Raw genomic sequence first — 22,310 nt, 5'->3', positions numbered from 1 at the left:
CCATTTGCGCTATATTATTTTCTTTCAAATTTGGAGCACAAGATGAAGATAATCTTGTAAAAGGATATTTAAATATAGGTAATTTTGATAAATATTAATAATTAGCTTATTTTACAATTATAAGAGGTCTTCTTTGTGAAAATGATCGTTAATTGCTCCCACGGATGTAGGTAAAGTACGATCCAATTGTAACGCCGGAATTTGGTTACAAAAGATATTTAAATATAGGTAATTTTGATAAATATTAATAATTAGCTTATTTTACAATTATAAGAGGTCTTCTTTGTGAAAATGATCGTTAATTGCTCCCACGGATGTAGGTAAAGTACGATCCAATTGTAACGCCGGAATTTGGTTACAAAAGTTCTGAAAGTGTTTTTGAAACTTCTGGGCTAGGGTGGAATATTGAAAAGACACCAGCAAAACAAATATCATATAATTTCAATTCAAACTACAAAAGATTTGTTATGTTGTTTCAGCAAGCAAAGAACAAAATATGTAATGTTTTATCTTTAAGTTGATTGAAACAAGTGGAAGAAAATGGTAAAAGATTTATTTTTATTTTTAATAATATTATAACACTTAAATAACGAAACATAGCTTTTATATTTCATAGAGATTTTAATAGATACACATACTGAGAGTATAAACAACAAAGGGAATTTTTGGGAGATTTTAAAATTAAAGATCCGGGAAGAAAATAAATTTCTTGAATATAATATTAAATTTGCATCTTTTAATGCAACACATACCTAAAGTATATCTAAAACTACCCAAAATAATAGTTTTAATTGTTGTGATAAGGGAATACTTGAAAAAAATGATTTAAGGTCGAATCTAAATATTATTCTCTAATATTTGTTGAAACAACTGATATATCGTCATTATCCCAAATGGGTATGATAATTCAATATTTTTACAAGAATGAAATCAAACATACAATAATGAAATTACAAGATTTTCGACTTACGCGATTATGATGCGAAATTTAATTTAGAATAAAAGCCTAAAATTGATCAGGTAAAATTATAAAATTTAGTTAAATAAAATAAATATAAGTGATTGTGTTTCCATTTAGACCAACACATCTGATGTCATGCTGTCCGTATTGCAAGATGCTGTACACCAAATTCAAAAATTTGCTCCGTATGCAGCTAGAATACCCTGTTTCAACCATGTAATTAATCTCTCATTGTCCAAATGTGTAGGGGAACAGTATGCACGCAATTTTTTTGTAAAACTAAATAAAGTTATTGCTTTCTTTCATACATCTACAAAAATAAATTTCACAATAAAAAAAAATAAGCAGCAAGTTAAGAAGATTATATGATACTTGCTATTTAAAATAATATTATTTTCATAATAAAAATATTGAAACCTAGATTGATAGCGGCTATATAGCTATTTATTTATTCGTTCATTATAGTCAAAACTTAGTGGAACTCCGGTTACAGTGACTTAACGGCGGCCGAGAGCAGCACATTATTTTATTGGACTTTGACGGGAACACAACGGCCGGTGGTACCTTATCCACCGTCCACTCGCATATATTTCAATAACAAACGTGTAGACTCTACATGCATTTAATAAAAAATACTACTGCAGTGGCTCAATCTGTGTGCAATTGTCACCCGTCCGCCAAAGTATCTACCACAAAAGCTCATCTTCTTGTTAATTGTCTTACAAAGACTAAATTTTTGGTATGGATGCATAATTTCGGTTGGTAATATCATTAAAGGCCTCTTCCTCAAACATAATTAATGCAGACGTAGAATTCAGAAATATTTAGGGAAAAACGTCTGAATTAGCAAAATAATTAGAGGTGAACCTCAAACTGCCAAAGATTGCTACAAAACAATAAATACGGGAAATTATCCGTACACAAAAATAAGTTTTTTCGCATTACGACGCTTAAACCTGGCTAAGAAGGCTGGCTAAGTGAAAAAAGATACTCGAGTCTGGCTTTATTACACGTTCATTGGGAAATGAACCTAGTTCCTGAAAAAATCCTAAACCAATTTCCAACGGCAAAGAAAATTAGAGTTTATTTGGTAATTTAAAATATAATTAAAATTTACTGTTCATAATATGATTGCTGAATAACAAAACATATTCATAATAACCTTTTTGCCAAAAATTTTATCTCTATTAATGATTCTCTGTGTACTCTACTACAATCTTATAATTTCGAACTTTTTTTAAAAAACACAAATTTAAGGATATTTTCGGATTTGTTTACATTTGATTAGTTATGAAAAATAAAATCAATCAAATGGCCGCCTCTAGACTTTTTGCAGCAGCCGATCCATTTAATGACTTTTTCATATATTTCAGGCGGTATCTCGGCTATAACTTGGCTGATGTTGGTTTTTATGTGCTCTAATGTTTCGGGTTTGACGGCGTAGACACTGAAATTAGCATAACCACACAAAAAAGCCAAGAGCGTTAAATCACATGATCTTTGCGGTCAGTTGACGTCACCAAAACATGAAATAAAGCAACCTAGGAACTTTTCACACAAAACATCTAACGTTTCACCCGATGTGGGCCGTCTTGTTGAAACCACGTGTATTAATTGATTTCGTGCCAAAAATAATCGGTTATCATGCGCCTATAGCACATTTTGAGCATTTAATGATCTGAATCACGTGAAGATTTTTCTTACCCCATATGCGCCAATTTTGCTTATTACATACATACTATATACCCAGAGAGGTAGAAATGTGCCTTATCTGATGAAACGTGATTTTCTTTGAAAAAACACCCAGCCTGCGTAAATTCTTCGCCTGAGCGCTTCCCCTCAGACAGTTCAATTTATATATGTATGTAAATTTATATTTGTCTAACCAAATAAAAACGCCGGACATAATATGTTGTGTTTTTGTATGTATATAATTTAATTGAAATAAATTCGAGAGATGATAAAACATTTCTTTCCATTAATTTCGCATTCTCCTCATATATAAATACTTTCATACCAGAAGTTTTCTCTTTAAAAAGAATATATTACTATGTCTGTATGATATTTATTTTTATTTATATCTCAATGTTGATTTAAAATCCAAGATTTTTAAATTCATCTTTTTACGTATTACGTTCAATTTTGCGAATTTCAAAATGACCCCTTCCTTGACCATTTTCTGGAACCGCTAGTGAGGTTAAAATACAGATTATATAATAAAAATACTGGCTATTCTTTATAACCAATGAATTGTAATAAATAATAACTGAAAAAAATAATTCTGAGCATCTGTCAAATAAATTGTGACCAGTCCAATTTACATTCTAATAATTTAATATTAATTCCGACCAATTAATATAAATACTGACTCGTTTACTTGGTTGACAACAGAGTTGTTAAAATTATCATTAGGAATAAGGTGAAAATAAAAAATTGTATCTTTGCTATTCATTTCAATTTTCACACTGGAAACAACAATCAATATCAAGACAGATTGCAATTTATTGTCACTTTCGTCGTCTGATTCTAATTCACTGTCATTGTTAATTATATATAATATTCTCAAAATGACTACTGTCCCTATCATCCAGGTCCGAGCGGTGAGATCTTTTTCCTTACACGTATTCTTCGGGTTTTTTTAGTAATACCAATGATCCATTATCACAATCACATTACGTCTAGTCAAAAGAACATCAATTTATTAAAATACTAAAAATCAGTCCTTAACGAAAAGTTTCAGAAAACAAAAACAATTTACAAAAGTAAAAAATATTAATAACAATTTGTTTACCATTTGTATTGTTTTTATATAAATATTTTACAATGACCAAACTATTTTAAATATGATTTCCAAATATACCACCAGTCTTACAAATCTTTTTGTGAATTTGTGGAATTTGTGATGTTGGGATTGAGGTCTTTCGGAGATTTTGCCTTTTTAGCCAGCTATTGTGAGTCGTAGGGTAGAAAATTGATCCTGTTCTATGTTGAAGAGACTATGCTGCAAAGTTGATATTTGTAATTTAGAGTTACTCCTTCCTGTGGGACATTCATTAGTAGAATGGCTGTCGGTACATTCAATGCAACTGGAAGTGAACTGTTATAGCTACGAATTCTTAGCACCTGAAACAAGACTGTTGTATTTGAAAAGAACTGACTCAAATAGAGCTTGGAATCTCACATTTACAACGCTGATGCCCTGTTTTATGAGGTTAGCGGCAAAGCAGTCAGTAGCGATTTCAGGACGTCCCTGTAGTATATACTTTACAATCTTATCCTCTTAATTAAACCTCTGCGTCGATTCTATTTGTTTTGTATATTATTAACATCAAGCGTTTCTGAAAAGACATATTTGGTGATAATTAAAATATAGAAAAACGTAATACACAAGCAAAGTGATGACTGTCGAGTATTTTAGTTGCTAGTTTCACGTTTAAACTCGAAATGCTGATTTGTTTCGGATTGAACATGTATGATTTTAAACATTTTTGCAGTGCAAAAAAATTGCTGTTTCCTCTACTTCAGGAGTTGATAAACTGGGGTAAATTAACCCAAATGGAAAAAAGTTTAAAATCTTAAGTGTAACGAAGGCGCAATAAAATTACATAAAAAATATATTGAATAAAAAAGGCATATGTATTATATTAAATAATGTTGAAGATCTTAAAGAATGTGCTTCTATAGATTTTTACCAACAATAGAGCTGACATTAAAATTCAGGCAAATTTAGCATTTAATTTAGCACATAAGTAAGTAATACAAACAATAGCGGATCCATAAACAAGGATCAATTGTCAATAGCACGTGCGTTTCAATTTTGGTCGTAACGTTTTATTATTCGAGCAGGAATAAATCATGGTATTTACATTAAAAATTATAATTTGTATCTAATATTGACGTAGACTTCGGAAACAAAACTTATAAATTGTATCATTAAGTATTTATTTCAAAATAAATTATATAAAATAACCCTAGATCGCAGACTTTACACTCTGTAATTTTGTGTTAATTCAAAACATCAAAGCCATACGGTAAACACAGGAGTCGTACAAAGTGAGATTTAACAATGTAAGGGCTGATTTACACGCTGCAGTTGCTGGCATGCCAGTTGGAAATTGACTGGCGGGTCACTGGCACGCGGCGACTGGCATTCCAGTTCACTGGCGCCTTAGCAACTGAAAAAAATATTGTTGCGGAAAAACGCCACTCACTTTGCACCAGTAGGGTAGAGTGGTGGAGGGGTGAGCTGGCGTGTCATTAAAACAAAAATATTTTATCTTCTGGCGCTGCCAGCTGCTGGCGTGTCAGTGGCGCATTGGCTTATACAGTGTCTGGCGTTAAGCGTTTACACGGTGCTTATCGCTGGCATCCAGTGATTGACAACCTCGACTGGCATCTTGTAAATCAACCTTTAAGTGACCTAAAATTCTTTTACGATGTAGTGTTGCTCATATTTCATCTCAGAAACACAAAAATACTTGATTTTTAATTTATACCAACTATGAGTCGCTAGTAATAAGCATCGATATGAAATACTTGTTTTATAAACTGAATAACTATTGTAAACGAAGTAATATAATAAAACATTAAAAAAATATTTAAATACGTATTTTTTATTTTTTGTAATGTAATTTTTTTTTAAGTGAGCAAAAATGTAAAATAATGTGTACAACACCTCTCTGGCTATTATATATATGATTTTTTGGCTAGCCTTAGTGCCTTTGATCTTATGATTTGATATTACTATTTTGGCGGATGGGTGGTAATTAGACACAGATTGTGCTGTTGGAGTTTTATTTAGTAATCAGGGCTCCTCGAGCCAGCTATGATTACAATTTTGGGTTATAAACAAAAGTTTGGACACCGCTGATTTACACGTTGCCAGTTGCTGGCATGCCAGTGGTGTACTGGCTTCTCCAGTGACTGGCGTTAAACGTTTACACGGTGCTAGTCGCTGGCATCCAGTGACTGGAAACCTTGACTGGCGCGCCGACTGGCATCGTGTAAATCAGCCTTAAATCACGTTTGTCATAAAAATATTGCATTTAATATAATTAAAATATTAAGATGGTCAATGGTCATTTTTTTAATATCAGGACCAAAATTTGGCATGAATCAAATGTCACAACACAGACGTCAGTTATTTCCGTCACTACATATTGTTTGTATTTAATATTGCGGAAAATCGCTTTACAAACATAAATTATTTGTGTTTCAATGATGGTATTATCTTTTTGAATTAACGTTTACTCATACTGATATATTAATTTTATTATAATTACCTTTATATTTAAGGACCTAGCTTAAAAACAGGATCAAGAGCGCGCGGATCGAAGATGTTCTTTAAACTGAACGAAATAGTGCAATGGATCGGTCTGACGGTTTTTGAAATATGGATAAACCTGATATCAATCACGATTTTTACTGTTTTGCTCGCTCTAAAGATCGACAATGTTATCTTGGTGGATTCGTGGTGGGTTATATTTTCACCGCTTTTTATCAGCGATGGACTAAACACCTATTTTTGCGTCATTGTCTTCATAAGAATGACAAGGTACGCGTCATTGAAGACATCTTTATACCGCGCCTCATGGAGTGCCATATTTTTGGGATTGACATTTGTGTATAAATTCCTATTGTGCAAGAAATTGTCTGGACAATCGTCGATCGAGTACAGTGAAGTGTTCGCCCCTCTGTTCATACTGCTCCAGTTTATCGCCGTAAGGGCCTGTCAGTTTCATCAATGATTATATCATATTGTCATATAATAAATAGCGAACGTTTGAACATTTTTTATAACTTTTTTATATTATGAATGATATTTATAGTGAACATAAACTTAAATGTGAATAAAAAACGTTTGTGTCAAACATTTTTATATATTTTGCATATTCTTATATTAAGAAATGAAACTGTAATTGTATCCTTTTTCTCTAAAACTTGACCATTTATTAAGAACAAAAGTACGTTTTATAAAAACCTGAGAGTTCCGTAAAAAATAAATGAAAGTAATCAACAGTGCTCACACTTCACTTTCAACATTTATTGCTACTAATTGCATATATAATTTTCATATTTTAGAAGTAAACGATACAATTTAAACAAAAATGAATCTGTATACATTGACGTATAATTGACGGCAATAAATACACATATATATATAGGTTGTTCAACCATGTTATGTATGTAAATATAATATATTATTTATTATAATTAATATATTTATAAAATAGGTACATATCGCCAGTCTTGTTATTCTTGTCATTTTTGAAAGAAAATATGTCATAATACACATTCTCTGTCAACTAAACTGAATATGCTTATTGAAAAAACTCCTTTACAATCTAAGGTTGCATTTACATTGCGCGCAACTCTTTCGCGAGTTAAAACTCGCTTAGTGTAGATGTGGCCAGCCCAAAACTAGTTGTGTGAGTCAGTTTCGTGTCAGTCACCTTCCAGTCAGTTTTTAGGCGCACAACAAGGAGACTCACTGCTTCTGTTGCGCGCAGTGTAAACATGTCAATACTTTTTTCGCGCGAGCGAATGAATCAGGAGTATTCATATATAATCCGCCTCATCGAATCGTATGCAAATCATTCCTTTTTATGGAATCCCAACTCTGATCGGATCATACAGACTCCACCAGTGTTGAATTTGCATCGTTTTCTTTTTTTGTTTAAAATACAGCATTCACGACAGACTCGCCCAAACTGATGGCTCACCTTCTTTCGCGCCTGTTTCGCTCGGTGTAAATCGGAAGAGCGAGTCTGCACTTGGGCGAGTTTTTCGGCGAAATAGTTGGGCGAATAGCTGCGCGCAATGTAAACGCAACCTAAGAGAATGTATTACGATAAACTAAATCAAATGTTAAAAATAAAATTCATTTTTATAACAAAATTACTTACTAATCTAACCAATGATATAGATTTATTAAGAAAAACAGTATTTAAGTGAATATGGATTCACTTTTACAAATAATAATTAATTACGTTAACTTCAGTTATGAATTTTAATGGACTAATACCTAATCTTTAAAACTGGGATTAGATAAGTTCTAACAATATTAATATCACCACAAACATGGTTACTATGCACTAACAAAAAGTTGCACAGTATACTTTTAGTAATATTATTATTTTAAAAACCAAACATGTTTCCACTCTTAAACTTCTTATTCGTTTGATCGTTTTCGCTACTTTGTATAGTCTTATCTGATTCTTTATCGCAATCACTAAAAAACTTAAATCTGTTGGCTGTGAATGTTTCGAATCCTGTAAATAATTGTTATTTATATAATAAAATAACGTTTTTTATAATACTTAAGTTTTACTGACCAAAACCAAACATATTATTATTCTTTGCAACTGCAGGCAGTTGGGATGGTAATTCTGAATTTGATTGTATGGAATCGTCTAAATTTGTAGGCGACTCAGGCAGCACCAATGAATCTTAAAAAATATAACAATAGATTTAAAATATACCATATACTATCATTTATCATAAACAAATCATGATAGAAAATAAAACTCACTTAGCAAGTTAGAATAGTTGCTGTAATTAATATCACCGCAATCTGAACTTATTGGACTACTAAATTCCATTAAACTATTCATATCGTACCTGTGCGTAGGTGTACCTTCCTGAAACTAATTGTTCATTAAAATCAAATTTAATATAAAATATATATGATTATTTACCTTAATACTATTCGGATTATTATTTTTCAAAATTGGCTTTAATATATCGTTTAAAAAGTTATTATTTTTTTGTTTAAGATCTTCAAATTCAATTTTACTTATTTGATTGACTTTGGTTTCGTTCTCAATCAAATCCATATTTGTTACAATCTCTGCTTCATTAGTATTCTCTTCTAGGCTCGGCACAGATTTTGTTATTGGATCTAGTTTTATAACTTTGTTGAAATATTGCGATGTATCTTCAGACTAAAGAACATATGTATGTTAGAAATATAATATTCTTACATAAATAATAATCGATTATACTGACTTCTTCGTAATTTCTTTTCAAAATAACGGTTTCTTCGTTCTTGTTATTTTGATTGTCATCTGAAATGTCTTTTTTAATTGTAATTGAATCGGATTGTTTTTCCAAAACTTCAGCATTAAACTTAATCAAAGTTAATTGATCATCAAAAAGTACTTTCTAAATAATATGATACACATTAATAATATCTCAATAAGTACAATATTACTTTTTAATGTTACCTTTGTATCACTATGTTTTTCGAAAACTTCCGATGGTCTTTTTTGCAATTCCTGAAATTTAATAATACATTATTAGTTATAAAAATATAAGATGAATTTCATCTAACTGACTTTTTGGTCCATCATATGAGTTTTCTCTCTTAAAGTGGAAAATTTGTGTTTTATTTTTTCCAGAAACTGTAAAGCTTCTTTATTTTGAAGTTTCACATTAGTTATAATTTCAATTTTCTCTGCTTTCGGTTTAGCTTCAATAGTCTGTTCTCCGATAAGGTCATCAGATTTTTTCACATCAACTTCAATATGGTGATTAAATAATTTCGTACTATTTTCCGGTTCTTTGATTTTATCAAATTCTCTTAGAACATTTTTATCGTCGAATGCCTTTTTATCAGTTGTAAATAATAATTCATTTTCCTGAATTTTATCCGAACTTTCCATACTTTCGAAGCTATATTTATACACGTCAGTTTTATTAGAATGTTTTAAGAAATCAAAATGCGATTCATTTCCATCAGATAAAACTTCAACGTTTTCTTTTTCCTGCGATGTGAAATTTCTTCTCGGCAACTAAAATATTAAAAGTTAAGCATAAAAACAAACTTTAAAAAATTAATATATGAATTTGTCAAACACTATTCCTCTCACATATAAAATGGGAATACTCGAATGTCCAAAATTTAAAATAGGTAGTAATCGTTGTTTTGCTGATAAAATTTCAGTTTTTCTGTCTTTTAACATTTCAACAATTGGTTCTCTATTTTTATGCGTTTGAACCATTTGCAATAAATTGTTTCTCTCGTTAAATAGCTTTTTGTGTAATTCTTTCTTGGACTCAATATTTTCTTTAAGATTGCACAGCGCATAATAAGCAGTTTCTGTTTTCTTACAATGATTCACAAAGTCTATTATCAATTTATTGCGTAATTTATTTTTGATCTCTTCGTACAGATGGACAGATATTAGACTATCGCTGTAAGATTTTTTAGCGAGCAAAAGGTCAAATTCAAAAATGTTCAATTTTCTATTTAGTGTAGTTCTTTGAATGGCTAAAGGTGATTTTTCATAAGTGCTGTGAACGTGTTTCAACTTTTGTTGAAATTGGTTTATCATTCTCTCGCTACTGTTTTTTAGCTCGAAATAGTTTGATTGTTTTTCCAACATTATATTTTTCAATTGACAATTGTTAAAATTCATGGCCTTGATTGCTTTCTCGAGGCTTAAAAAATAAAAATAAATAATAGTGTGTTAATAGCCCTTATTAAACAATGGAGGGGGAATAGACGTATTGATCAATACGTCAGTGAGGTTTGGAAGTATGTATCATAAATATATATATATATATATATATAAATCAGGTGCAGGCTCTCAGATACTTTCCCTCTCGATCGCTCGCGTGTTAAGTGACGAGAGTGAGAGAGAGATAAGAACATGCGGTACGCATGCCGGATATGGACCGCTTAACCACCGCTCAACGCGTTAAAATTGTTCAACAGAAATAACAATTCTGTATGAATTGTGTATTTTATAAGAAAATTATTGTCAATTACATCATCCTACTGAGCTAACAATTCGCAAAATAGTAAAAAAATTAAATAGACTAGAAACGTTGGAGATAACTTAAAGCCTGTGCATCATCAGAATATTGCTGCTGTAAGTAAATTGTAGCCGAAAACCAGAATTGTCGATTCGTCGGTGTTAGCAGCTGTTGGACTTTTATTATACACCTCTTTGGCGCATTTTGCATCTGGACCTGTACCTACATCCGCATAAAATTTATATAATACAAGAACTGATGCCCAAAGACCATGTACTATGAAGAATTTATGCAAATTGGATGTTAGATCAGCAAAAAGTTGATGCTGATTATTCAAATAAAATCTTCTCCTCTGATGAGACACATTTCCACGTCTTTGGGTATATTTGTAAGCAAAATTGTCGCATATGGGGCGAGAAAAATCTTCATGTGATTCACGAGAGATCATTTTCATGCACAACAAGTGATTGTTTGGTGCGCATTGTGATCAGGCGGCGTCATTGGGCCTTACTTTTTTGAAAACGATGAAAGTCGGACTGTAACAGTAAACGGTGAACGTTATAGCGCAAGATAACCGAATATATTTGCTACGAAATCGAAGTTATTGATGTGAATGACACGTGGTTCCAACAAGGTTTGCCACACATGAATGAAAAGTTCCAGGTCGCATTATTTCACGATTTGGTGACGTCAACTGGCCGCAAAAATCGTGCAATTCAACACCGATTGATTTTTTGTCTTGGTCGTGTCTACGCCGACAAACCCAAGACTCTTAAGCACCTAAAAACCAACATCCGACCAGTTATAGCTGAAATACCGCCCGAAAAGTCATCGAAATGATCGGCTCCTGCACAAGGTTTAGAAGCGGACATTTAATTGATATTATTTTTCAAAATAATTGAAATACGTCAAATGTTCAATTAATAAGAAAAAATCCGAAGATATTCTGAAATTTGTAAGTTTTTTTTTTAAGTTTGTAAACTGAAGTTAGATCACTTTAATGATTGATTTATTTAACAGGTACCATTATATTTTACTAAATATAAAATGGCTTCGTTACTAATTTTAATTGAAAATAGCCGCTATATGTAAAAAAACTAACATTTATAACAGAACTAAAAATGTACAGATGTATTTTTTTATATTATAATTTAGTACTTTCTGAACCCCATTCAAAAAATTATTTTCTTACGAAATATAGTTTATCTGACCAACAACCAAGTATTGTTACATAAACTTCGCTTCAGAATTTTTAAAGCTGGCAGCATTGATGCAATAGACTTTATAGAAAAAATAATCAAATTATGAAATAATATTAAAACAGAATAATCATTTTTATATTAAACATTAAACACCTATATGGATTACTTTTATAAAAACAGAGGGTGGGTGTAATTAAAATAAACCTGCGTAACAATTCTTGATAGTTGCATATTTGCGTCTTAAAGCCCGCCAAATTATCTTCAACGTTTTCATAATCCGATGATAAAGTTGTAAGTTTCTCTTCATACTTTTTAATATAATGCTTTTTAACTGAAAATCAAAATGAATTTTTTTAACATCATAGTATTTTGTTCGTTTAGTATAAAACATTTTATTTATACAATATAATTACCGCTTCTAGAAGCAGATTCATATATGGCATCGTGACTGGAACGATGAATATCTACAACAATGTCTTCGAGAGCTTCGATCTCCGACAAGGCAGCCATTTGCGTAGTTTCAAAATCCTTTTATTCTTTTGGTCTTAAAACATTTATTCACCATGCCACGTGGCTCATATTTTAGACCATGTCAAAAAAAATTGTTTAATTTTAATTTTTAATCGTGTTTTATTTAAATAATTAAATTATAAAAGTAGTCATGCATATATTTATTACACGTTATTTAAAATAATATTTTTTTCGACGAGTTAGACGATTTTTTTACACTTTGCTCAACTTGACAACACAGTTTAAATAACATATGTGATCTTTCGGCACTTGCTTGGGAGCGGCATTTTCACGATGAAAGGACCGTGTAGTATGGTTCTTAAACTGAAAGCGCTAAAAATATAAATCCATGAATAATTAAGAGCTAAGTTGAATATGTAAAAACAATAAGCAACAGTTTAACAAATGTTGATTTTATGACCCGGCCGGTCATAAAATGCTGCCCCAATAGATAAAAATATTTTTAGCCGGTCCGAAAAGTCGAAATTACACCATATGTTCCTCATTATTAATTTGAGTCGAACACGTGCTACAATAATGAAATGCTTGATAACCATTACCATATTTCATCAAACTTGAAAATTGCTTTGCACATTTTTTATATGTGAAGAGTATGTAACTGACGGGGGGTCATAAGATCCGCCTGCCCCGGAAAGTTTTGGCATATTGAAGACATGCATTAAGTTGCAGATTTTTAGGAAGGTCAGATTTTTTATTAAATATTTGTATGTGGGGTCGGCAAAATTAAGGATCAACCCGGACAGCACAAACCCTAGCTACGCCATTGGTTACAAGACTACAAGGTAAAAACAGCACCGTCTGTGATTTGATTAGTAGCATTTCTGTGTTTATAAAGCAAGCTTCAGTTATGATCTAAGGCAGGGATAGCGAACGAGTACCCCGCGGGTTACTGCGTGACCCGCGGGTGAAATTATCGAATCCACTTGAATTTTTAAGTATGATATAAACAACAACAGATTTCCCATTAAATGATTTATTCTTCCTTTCTTTATTTTATTTACAAAAAGATCTCATTGAAATTTAGCTTGTAAATTTTAATGTTAAAAAAACTTGCAAGCCTTTATTTATTATTGTTTTAATTACTCAATCTATGTGACCCGCCACATGGATTTAATAAAAAAAAATATCAAATTTGACCCACTTGGGGAAAAGGTTCGCCATCCCTGATCTAAAGGATAAACGTTTTGACAGATTTCCAAACATTAGGGAATACTTACAACGAAATACTTGCTATCATTTCAACACAGAAAAATACATGTCTGAAATATAAAACGTTCTACAAGACTTAAAAAAATATTTAATGATCTTAGAAAAAAATAATTCTGATTTAATTTATTTATTTATTTACCTATCCATTCAAGAATGGCGTGAATATTCAATCAGATGCAAATAAATTTCCAGAGCTATTTAATTTTGATTATATAGCGCTTAAAAATGTAATTATTACTTTACTTTAAAAGCCAGGTTCATGGACAAATATTTTTGCAAATATATTTGTAAGGAAAAATATTCAAATTCATACTTATGTGAATCAGAATTTTTGTATCTTAAAATAATAAAACATAAAAATCAGATGATATTGACAAATAGTTATACGCAAGATTCTTTAAGGTTATCGTTAACCAAGTATTCTCCGGATTTTCTTATTTTTGTAGAAGAAATGAATGTACAATATTTTTATTATATATTTCTTGCTAATGTTTATTTAATATTGTATTGTAACGGAATAAATGTTGTACTAAAATTATTATAATATTTTATAATTTGTATTTTACATAAAAAAAAGTTTCTTCCATTCTCGTTTTCGGCCCATTCACCGAATGTACGACGCACATGATGGTCGTACATTCGGTGAAATATTTTTATCTCTGCATTTCAAAGATGTTTATTATTAGATATTAGACGTATTGTTTACTTGTTCCTTTATGTCCAAATGATCTTTTTTCACCTGGACATTACGAGGTCTATTGTGGTGGCTCATTCAGTTACAGTCTTTGTTTATATTATACTATTTTCACGTACATCCTTGTAATTATCGTGGTTATTGTTATTTACTGCATGAGTTTACAAAGAAGAACTCCCACAAATATTTACAAAAGACCCACCCCGCTCATAATTGTGGAATTAATTAGCTAACCATGAATATTTATCAAAATGACATATTTAAACATCTTTTTACAATTTTATCTTTTATCTTGTGCTCCAAAGAATGCTCTTGGTCGAATAAATGGATTTACTAAGATAGTTTTTTTCAAAAAGCACTAAGCCATAAATCATAAGGACTATTTTTTTTGCATAGATATATTCTTGAAAGTTTAAATGAGGATTTGCTGTCATAACAGCGTGAACGGTTATTTTCGTCTTGCATTGAGCTTAGTCATAAAAATATTCTCACGTTTACATAAATAACAACTGGTTAAATGATGACTGACAATTTAAAAATTGCATACTTTCAATTGTATATGTAGAGCTTTTAAGTCTAAATTATTTCGAATAATTAATTTCATGGTTTCATTTTGCAACTTAAAAAACATCAATGCAGTCTCTTCGATTTTCATTCAACACCATCCATCCTTATTTTGGTTAGTAAGTTTATCTACATATTATATATGTATATGTATTATATGGGATAAAATGGTTTTTCGTGAACACACAACTTATATTTCTATTAAACAATTCTGAAAAATCTCTCTCAAGTTCATATAATCTTGTAAAATATACTCTTAATAAATTCTCTTACAATATCTGTGGTTGGGATAAACTAAAAATAAAACAATTATTGTTTTATATTTTTAACTTTTATATTTTTTCAGTTCAATAACAGAAACAAAACTATGAACAAATACATTTATCAAGTTTTAAAACACAAAGAGTTACATTTATGAGAATATTGTCATCTGTATCGGAAAAGTTATTATTTATAATATTAAAATAACATATTCTATTACAATGTAAGTAAAGTTAATGAATTTTTAATGTCCGATTTTAATTTATCAGTATCTCCTGTCTCTATCTCTATCCCTAGGTCTTCTTCTTTGGTCGGGCTCGTGCTTTTCCACAACGTTTCTATGGTGCCTATCGCGTTCTCTCTCCCTGTGTCGTTTTTCACGCTCTCTTTCGCGTTCTTTATCACGCTGCCGCTCTCTACTCCTCGACCTCTCTCTCTTGCGATCTTTTTCTTCTTTTCTATCCGGTCTTCTATCTCGTTCTTTTTCTCGCGATCTAAAATAAATTTGAACGATAATAATACACATAAACAACCAATATATTCATATATAATCATACCTGTGGCGACGATCTCTGTCCTTTTCTTTACTCCTCTCAGATTTATCGTTACTTTTGGCAGGTTTATGATTCTCCTTCCAATCGTTAGCTTCTTTTCCTTCTTCGTCCGATTGAATATCTTCATCTAAATCGTCGTCTAAAGCGGAGACCTTTGGATCCAACTCGTTATTCTCTTCCAAGACGTGACGTTTTTGTATACGCGGTAATATAATGTCGCAGAGCCGCTCTTCTCTCAGAAGCTCATCGATGAATTCATCCACGTGAACTAATTCGTAGGTAGCGTCGCGGTTTTGGCGTCTCAACTTTCTATTGTCGTTGTATAACGGTTCCAAATATTTATAACAATCGATGGAGCTTCCCGTTAAACGCATGTAAAACGCCCCGAGACCTCTGACGTACTTGAACTCTTCGTTCTTTATGAACTCGACGACTATCTCTTTTTCCGGCTGAATCTGCAGCATCTTCAAAAGCAGACAGAGAAACGGAGAAGGACGTACGTGTCCACCGTGCACACCGCCGATGTACCTTAACTCCATCGCTTTGTCGACGAGGAGTTCGGATGTGAGGGCGAAGCATTCCTCCTTCCAGTATTTACAATCGTAAATCCTGGATCTGATGATTTTTTCGATCAAATACTGGGGATTCGTACCTCGAATGGATTTGGCATCTTTGACAGTTCTATTGGCCATCGTTTAATCTTTGTTCGTGCTCATTGGATAAATATCGTCATAAGAGAGCCTCGTGTCAAATATTATAGAATACCTTGCCACTTTTTAATCATAACTTCGAGACTATATTACGAAGCCGCAAACACCAATTCGCATAGCTCTTGACAGTTCTTAACGCGTCATATAACGGCCATTTAAAAATATAAATTAAAATTTGTAAAAAGTAAAATAAAATTTTAATATTACTATTTAAACAAACCTAAGTAGCAAATAATAACTTCAACATTTTTTCCACAGAGATAATATACCGGTACTTGTTAATTATATCGGCGCCACGCTCAAAAACCAATGATTATGAATTTTTAGTCGCTGTGCGCGTGTTTATTTCCCAAACATTCCAACAAAAACAGTTTTCCTAAAACAGAAATGTAATGTATGATTCACCAAGCTCTAATTGTCTAATTGTGCATGTAATATATTTACAATATATGCTTATAAATATCGAGAACATCTTCTATTATACTGAATTTGTGAGGGGAGGGGGGTTATATTTCACGAAAAACCTCTAACATTATGGAAGCTATTTTAGGAATAACTACAAATCCGTCCTTTTTTATTTTTAGCTAGTACCGAATGTATTGTTTTTGCAGTTTGAAGAATAAATGATAAAGTAAATAAAATATTTTTTTTATTATTGGTAATTTATTACTGGTAATTTTGCTTAAAAGTTATAATAATTTTTTTGAATATATCTTCATGTCTCTTCAATTTTCTCTTATCCACATATTTTCCAAAAAAAATACTTATATTAATGTACGAAGTTATATTATTTTAAAAAGTTAATAACTATTTCGTTAAGTTATTCGAAAACAATTGATAGACGAAAAAAATAAACTCGTTTAAAATTAAACCAATAAAGGTTATTGTATTGATTTTAGTTTTAAATCGTTTTAAAAATAAAATTATCTCTCAATTTGGTCGAAGCGGGTTAAACGTCAAACTACGAATGTTGTGTATGCGAGTAATGCAGCGATGCCAACTTAAACTAGTAAAGGACGCTAAATCCCTATGTTACCTTGTTTTTATAAGATTTACCTTCGAAGCTTTTATTTGTGATATTTATATACATAATAACGATGATTATCTCCCAAAAAATTATCTATTGATATGATAACACATTTATTATCTATGGTAACATTTTGTTGTCCGGTCCCAACTGACGTTTCGTAGTGCCGCTAGTAATCCATAACAGATTTATTAACGTAAAAGTATTATTAGATCACATAACAAGCTGGTAATAAAATATTTGAAAAATGAATAAAGCATAAAAATCATTTTAATTGGAGATACGCTTCGTTATCTTCTCTTACGTTACATTATAATTAATATGAATTTGCAGGTCACTATGGACGCAAATTCTATGCTAAAGAATGCGAGGAGTGCTATCGACGCTGGAGAATTCAATATTGCCGTCGAAATATGTAAGGAGGTACTAAAGAATAACAAGAGAAACTACATGGCGCTCCTATTCGCCGGGGTAGCTTTGCAAGACAACAGAGAAGCTGTCAAATACTTTATGAAGGCAATAGCCGAGAAGCCTACAAACATGTTGGCCTATCAAGGATTGGTAAAGTTTTATGAAAATAACGGCAACACCGATGACACTCCAATTCTTTTAAAAATCTATGTTAAAATTTATAAATTGAACGGATTCGATCTTAGCGTTTTATTGCAAAATGTTAATAATTTAATATCGAGAACGAAAGATTGGACTATGTGCGCTAATATGTTATTAGATCTTCACATCGAAGAGAAAGATGCCAAAAAGAAGCAATTCCTCGCAAATGAGGTAATAAACTTGGTGATGAATTATGGATGCGCGTCGGAAGATGCCTTGAATTTATTTGCACGAATCTTGGAGATGTTTGACATAAACTTGCTGCCCGAATCGTGCATTTTTAAATATTTTTCATCTATAATTACATGCAAAGGTTACAGTCATGCGTTTCATGTGTTTTTTGATGTTCTTCAAAAAGTAATAGTACAATACAATTACGTCGATTGGTTATTGAAATTGTTTCCCATTGTTGTCATATTAAATTTGGACACTATACACAATACCGACAAGATCGAAGTAATCTATAATAATTATGTATCTATTTATCCCAACGCCGAGATTAGTATTTTGAATAAAGCTGTGTTCGAATACGTTAACAATAAACCGTTGAATGGGTATATGACTGCAATGAACATCTTCTGGAACACAAAACTTTATAAAGATTTGATTATGATGTTTAACGCGCGTTGTTGCATCGATTTGTGCAGATGGTTGGAAGCCGAGAATAATGCGAGAACCTTTATAAGGAGTAAAGATAACAATTACTCAAACTCCGCAAAGAAGATCTTACTCACTGCCTTATCGTATCAACCGGCACCGGCGAAATGTAACGAAGCGCTTGAGATATCAAAGCGTATTGCGAAACATCTGGAAGAACCGGAGTTTGTAGCACTGTTTCATGCTTACATAAATTTAAACCTGCTGTCAGAAGCTGAGGAATTTTTAAATGATAAATTAAGTGCATCAAAGCAATATGTTTCACTGGCGGCGAAGCTTAAAGGCGATGAAGCTGTTAAAATATTAACAAACGATAAAGAAAACGTCCATAGCTTGCTACATTTGGGTATAGCGTATTTTAAAAACGCCGAGTATAAAAATGCATTCCCTTTATTGTTAAAATCGGCCAAGTTTCATCCTAATAACTATATACTGTTTTTATATTTAGGCGATATTTATTTCACCCAAGAAAATAATGCTGTAAAAGCGAAAAAATGTTATCTAAAGAGCATGGAATTAAACCCTGAGTGTATGGACGCCGGTAAAAAACTAATCAAAGTTTATACGCTTTTAAATGATAATGATTCTAAAGTCACACTTTTGAACTCCATCGCGAATTCTGATACGCACATCAATGGCTATCAATCGGCATGGGCTTGGTTAGAGTTGGGACTTCATCACATGATTTGCGAAGAGTGGGAATCGGCCGTTGTAAATTTGCGCACGTATATTAGGCTCGACTCTTCCGATGTCACCGCTTGGGTCACATTGGCAGACGCTTATTATTATCGCGGCTCATATACTTCTGCGTTAAAATGCTATAAGAAAGCTTTGGACATCAATCCGGATAAGAAGCAATGCGCTATTCAGATCGGAACCATACAATGCTTGCTCGGCCAATTTCAAGAAGCTTTATTGACTTTCGAGGAGATCTCCGACGATGAATATAAATTGCCAATTTTGAAAGGTCAGGCCGAAGTCAAGCTATGCATTGCGAGTAAAGAATTCGAGGAAAAGTTGTACGCACGAAGCAGAGACACTGCTCAAGACGCCATAAATATAATATGTAGAGCGATAAAACTCAAATCTAACTTTGTGAGTCTTTGGAGGATTTTATATCACGCATTCTTGGCGATAGTCAAACTACCTACTAAATGTCGTTGGATCGAACTGGAAATCAACAATGGCAATCAACAGAAGTTTTACGGAGAAGGAATTTATGAATTTACCGCAGAATGTATCGAAAAAGCTATCAGTTTATCCGATTCTCAGTCTTATCTGTATCATGAAAAAGCTGTCGTATATTATGATTATTATGTAATGACGGAAAAAAGCAAATATGCCAGCAGAGCATACAAAGCAATTGTGAAATGCTTAGAGATTGATAATTTCAAGTGGCAGTACTGGAACACTATGGGAATCATTTGTAGTTCTGAAGCGTTTAAAAAATATAGTCTCGCACAACACTCGTTCATGAAGGCGTTGGAGTACGATTCGTCTAACGCGATTATATGGAGCAATTTGGCCATTCTTTACTCGATAGTAGGCTACGATATATTAGCTAATAAATTATTGAGGAAAGCTCAAGAATCAAATCCGACTTTCGTTCAGTGCTGGATAGGACAAGCTCTACTAGCCGAAAACTATGCTGAAAACGAAGCTGCCGATTTGTTCCGTCATTCGACACAATTAGGTTTCCATAAAGAAAATAGTTCAAGGTACGCCTACTGGGTTATAATGAACGATCAAGAAGATAAATTCGACGCTATGTACTCCTTAGAAAAAATGCATACAATACCTGCTGCTTGCGATCTCGCAGCCACTTTCTGTTTATTTGAAGAAGAAAATGCTTGGGGTCTGACTTTATATGGAATTCTTCTCGAAAAGATGGGCTACTTGAATGCTGCACTTCAATCGTTCCTAAAAGCCCTTAAGTACGCAAAAGAGGAATATAAAAACTATGTTCTTATGAATTTAGTTCGTTTGTATTCGCGGATTAAATATTGCGATTCTGCTCTTTTTCATTATAATAATATGTCACGTGTTACAGCTCCGACTTTAGCTTTACGTTTAACGTGTATGAACGATTTGAAAAAAGCATACAGACTTCATGCTAATTATATATTAGGTAAAAAATTTGTCGGGAAAGATTTAGAACACGCCCTAATATCCATGGCCTACATTGCTTACAAAGAAAAGTGCTATGATGACAGTAAAGGAATATTATTGCAGCAACTGCATAATTATGAAGCGTTAACATACTCTGATGATATTGCCGCCATAGACGAAGAAGAGGAAGACGATGAAGAGATTTTTGAACCAGAAATTGACGAAGATGAAGCAGAAAAACTTTGGTGGGATGATGATAGTTCTGAAAAACATATCACGAATGAGGACGATCAGAACGACGTCGAAATCGAAAATGACACATCTGACCAAAATGAAAAATCGTGCATAGATTCATTACGTGCTTATATATCCGTGTGTCTGATTAGTAACGACTTTTCAAATGCCGAAATGGCTATAGAATTATTAATGGGCGAATCGATGGCTGAAGAGCACAACTACATATTTTTTAAAACGTGCCTATTATATAAGAGAGATTCTCCGGCGTCAGCTAGAATGTATTTAAGCAATTTTATTCATCGAATGCCTAATGATTTTCGTTTGTGGAAATTGATGTCTAGTATTTCTAAGGACAACGTGAAGGTTGTGAATATAAGTACGAGAAAAGTTTTAAATTTCGGCAAAATTATCGAAAACCAAACTTCGCTGAAGTCTGCTATTGCATCTGAATTAATTTTGGGTAACGTGAGGGAAAGTAAAGTTATCGCTCAAAAGGCAATCAGATTGGAGCCGAACGATGGAGATTATTGGGCGATGTTAATCCGAGTATTGCAGGCAGATGTTGCGACAAAAAATGTTATGACCGTCAATTTTATCAAAAAAGTAGCAAGCAATGTTCTGCACTATTGCTATATGGATGAAAATTCAAAGACTTTTTTAAAAACATTAATACCACGTGAATGAAATTTCCTAGAAATAATAAACTTTGCATATTAATTTTTATAAACGATGGTTGTGTTTTAATATATGTATTTTATTATATACCTTCTATAATTTATTAAACAATAAAATTATTAAGTTGCAAGCAACGTTTATTATTTATATTTTATAATCATTAATCCTTTTTAATTTTAACTCATTAATAAACATTAGTTAATTTATTGAGAATTGAGAACTGTTTTTTTATTATTTGTAAAGTGCTATAAAAAGTAGGTATGGAAAGTGAAGTTATTTACTAAATAAAATAATTATTAAATCAATCTGATTTACACAAACGCTGAAAATTGCTGCCGTTTGTATTATTGAAATAGTAGCCTATAATACAGTCGTAACTAAAATAATAGGATATACGTAGTAAATACGTTACATCTGAATAATTAATAATTTAACGAAGAAAAAAATATTTATTTACAAAATGACCAATTTTGGCATACGATTAATAAATATTAATTTCTACATTACAATCGTTCCTGCAACATTTATTTTTTACTTTTATTCTACTG

General features: G+C 32.0%; 4 protein-coding genes and 1 long non-coding RNA gene across 15 annotated transcripts; 2 read left to right on the top strand and 3 right to left on the bottom strand.

Moving 5' to 3' along the window:
* Positions 1–3,537: 3,537 nt before the first annotated feature.
* On the bottom strand, positions 3,538–4,782 carry LOC148236768 (uncharacterized). Of its 10 annotated transcripts, none has more exons than XR_015809052.1 (4): positions 4,726–4,782; positions 4,143–4,299; positions 3,753–4,084; positions 3,538–3,639 (listed from the first exon to the last, which is right to left on the bottom strand). It is a non-coding gene; the product is annotated as an uncharacterized LOC148236768 (long non-coding RNA). The 10 variants fall into 10 exon arrangements; XR_015809056.1 differs by having other exon boundaries at positions 3,834–4,084; XR_015809053.1 differs by having other exon boundaries at positions 3,543–3,670.
* A 1,515-nt stretch (positions 4,783–6,297) lies between these two features.
* LOC148236767 (transmembrane protein 203) lies at positions 6,298–6,831 on the top strand. The gene has a single exon (XM_088183306.1). The coding sequence runs from the start codon at positions 6,298–6,300 to the stop codon at positions 6,706–6,708; it is 411 nt and encodes a 136-aa protein (XP_088039432.1). The 3' UTR covers positions 6,709–6,831.
* Positions 6,832–7,391: 560 nt separating this feature from the next.
* On the bottom strand, positions 7,392–13,403 carry LOC148236766 (uncharacterized). 2 transcript variants are annotated; one of them, XM_088183304.1, is made up of 10 exons: positions 12,336–13,403; positions 12,127–12,253; positions 9,832–10,402; positions 9,298–9,753; positions 9,187–9,237; positions 8,969–9,124; positions 8,659–8,904; positions 8,493–8,607; positions 8,296–8,409; positions 7,392–8,232 (listed from the first exon to the last, which is right to left on the bottom strand). In XM_088183304.1, exons 1-10 carry the CDS (start codon positions 12,430–12,432, stop codon positions 8,099–8,101), a joined length of 2,067 nt encoding a protein of 688 aa, XP_088039430.1. In that variant the 5' UTR covers positions 12,433–13,403; the 3' UTR covers positions 7,392–8,098. The 2 variants fall into 2 exon arrangements, with proteins under 2 accessions (XP_088039430.1, XP_088039431.1); XM_088183305.1 differs by having other exon boundaries at positions 8,493–8,601.
* Positions 13,404–15,235: 1,832 nt separating this feature from the next.
* Prp38 (pre-mRNA processing factor 38) lies at positions 15,236–16,572 on the bottom strand. Its single transcript, XM_088183540.1, has 2 exons — positions 15,739–16,572; positions 15,236–15,675 (listed from the first exon to the last, which is right to left on the bottom strand). Exons 1-2 carry the CDS (start codon positions 16,425–16,427, stop codon positions 15,447–15,449), a joined length of 918 nt encoding a protein of 305 aa, XP_088039666.1. The 5' UTR covers positions 16,428–16,572; the 3' UTR covers positions 15,236–15,446.
* A 1,022-nt stretch (positions 16,573–17,594) lies between these two features.
* LOC148236764 (tetratricopeptide repeat protein 37) lies at positions 17,595–21,892 on the top strand. The gene is made up of 2 exons (XM_088183539.1): positions 17,595–17,700; positions 17,806–21,892. Exon 2 carries the CDS (start codon positions 17,812–17,814, stop codon positions 21,769–21,771), a length of 3,960 nt encoding a protein of 1,319 aa, XP_088039665.1. The 5' UTR covers positions 17,595–17,700; positions 17,806–17,811; the 3' UTR covers positions 21,772–21,892.
* Positions 21,893–22,310: the final 418 nt, after the last annotated feature.

The sequence above is a fragment of the Plectrocnemia conspersa genome, unplaced genomic scaffold (assembly GCF_051122295.1).
Source record: "Plectrocnemia conspersa isolate PC_06_02 unplaced genomic scaffold, ASM5112229v1 ptg000003l, whole genome shotgun sequence".
Classification (NCBI taxonomy): Eukaryota; Metazoa; Arthropoda; class Insecta; order Trichoptera; family Polycentropodidae; genus Plectrocnemia; species Plectrocnemia conspersa.
Note: the sequence above shows the minus strand (reverse complement) of the source record. Positions and strands in the feature narration are given on the sequence as shown.

Coding starts and splice junctions, on each gene's coding strand:
- LOC148236764 (XM_088183539.1), top strand. CDS start 17,812: ATGGACGCAAATTCTATGCTAAAGAATGCGAGGAGTGCTATCGACGCT.
- Prp38 (XM_088183540.1), bottom strand. CDS start 16,427: ATGGCCAATAGAACTGTCAAAGATGCCAAATCCATTCGAGGTACGAAT. Junction 15,676..15,738: donor GACAGAGATCGTCGCCACAG/GTATGATTATAT, acceptor AATTTATTTTAG/ATCGCGAGAAAAAGAACGAG.
- LOC148236767 (XM_088183306.1), top strand. CDS start 6,298: ATGTTCTTTAAACTGAACGAAATAGTGCAATGGATCGGTCTGACGGTT.
- LOC148236766 (XM_088183304.1), bottom strand. CDS start 12,432: ATGGCTGCCTTGTCGGAGATCGAAGCTCTCGAAGACATTGTTGTAGAT. Junction 9,754..9,831: donor CGAGTATTCCCATTTTATAT/GTGAGAGGAATA, acceptor TTAATATTTTAG/TTGCCGAGAAGAAATTTCAC. Junction 8,608..8,658: donor ATAATCCGAATAGTATTAAG/GTAAATAATCAT, acceptor ATGAACAATTAG/TTTCAGGAAGGTACACCTAC.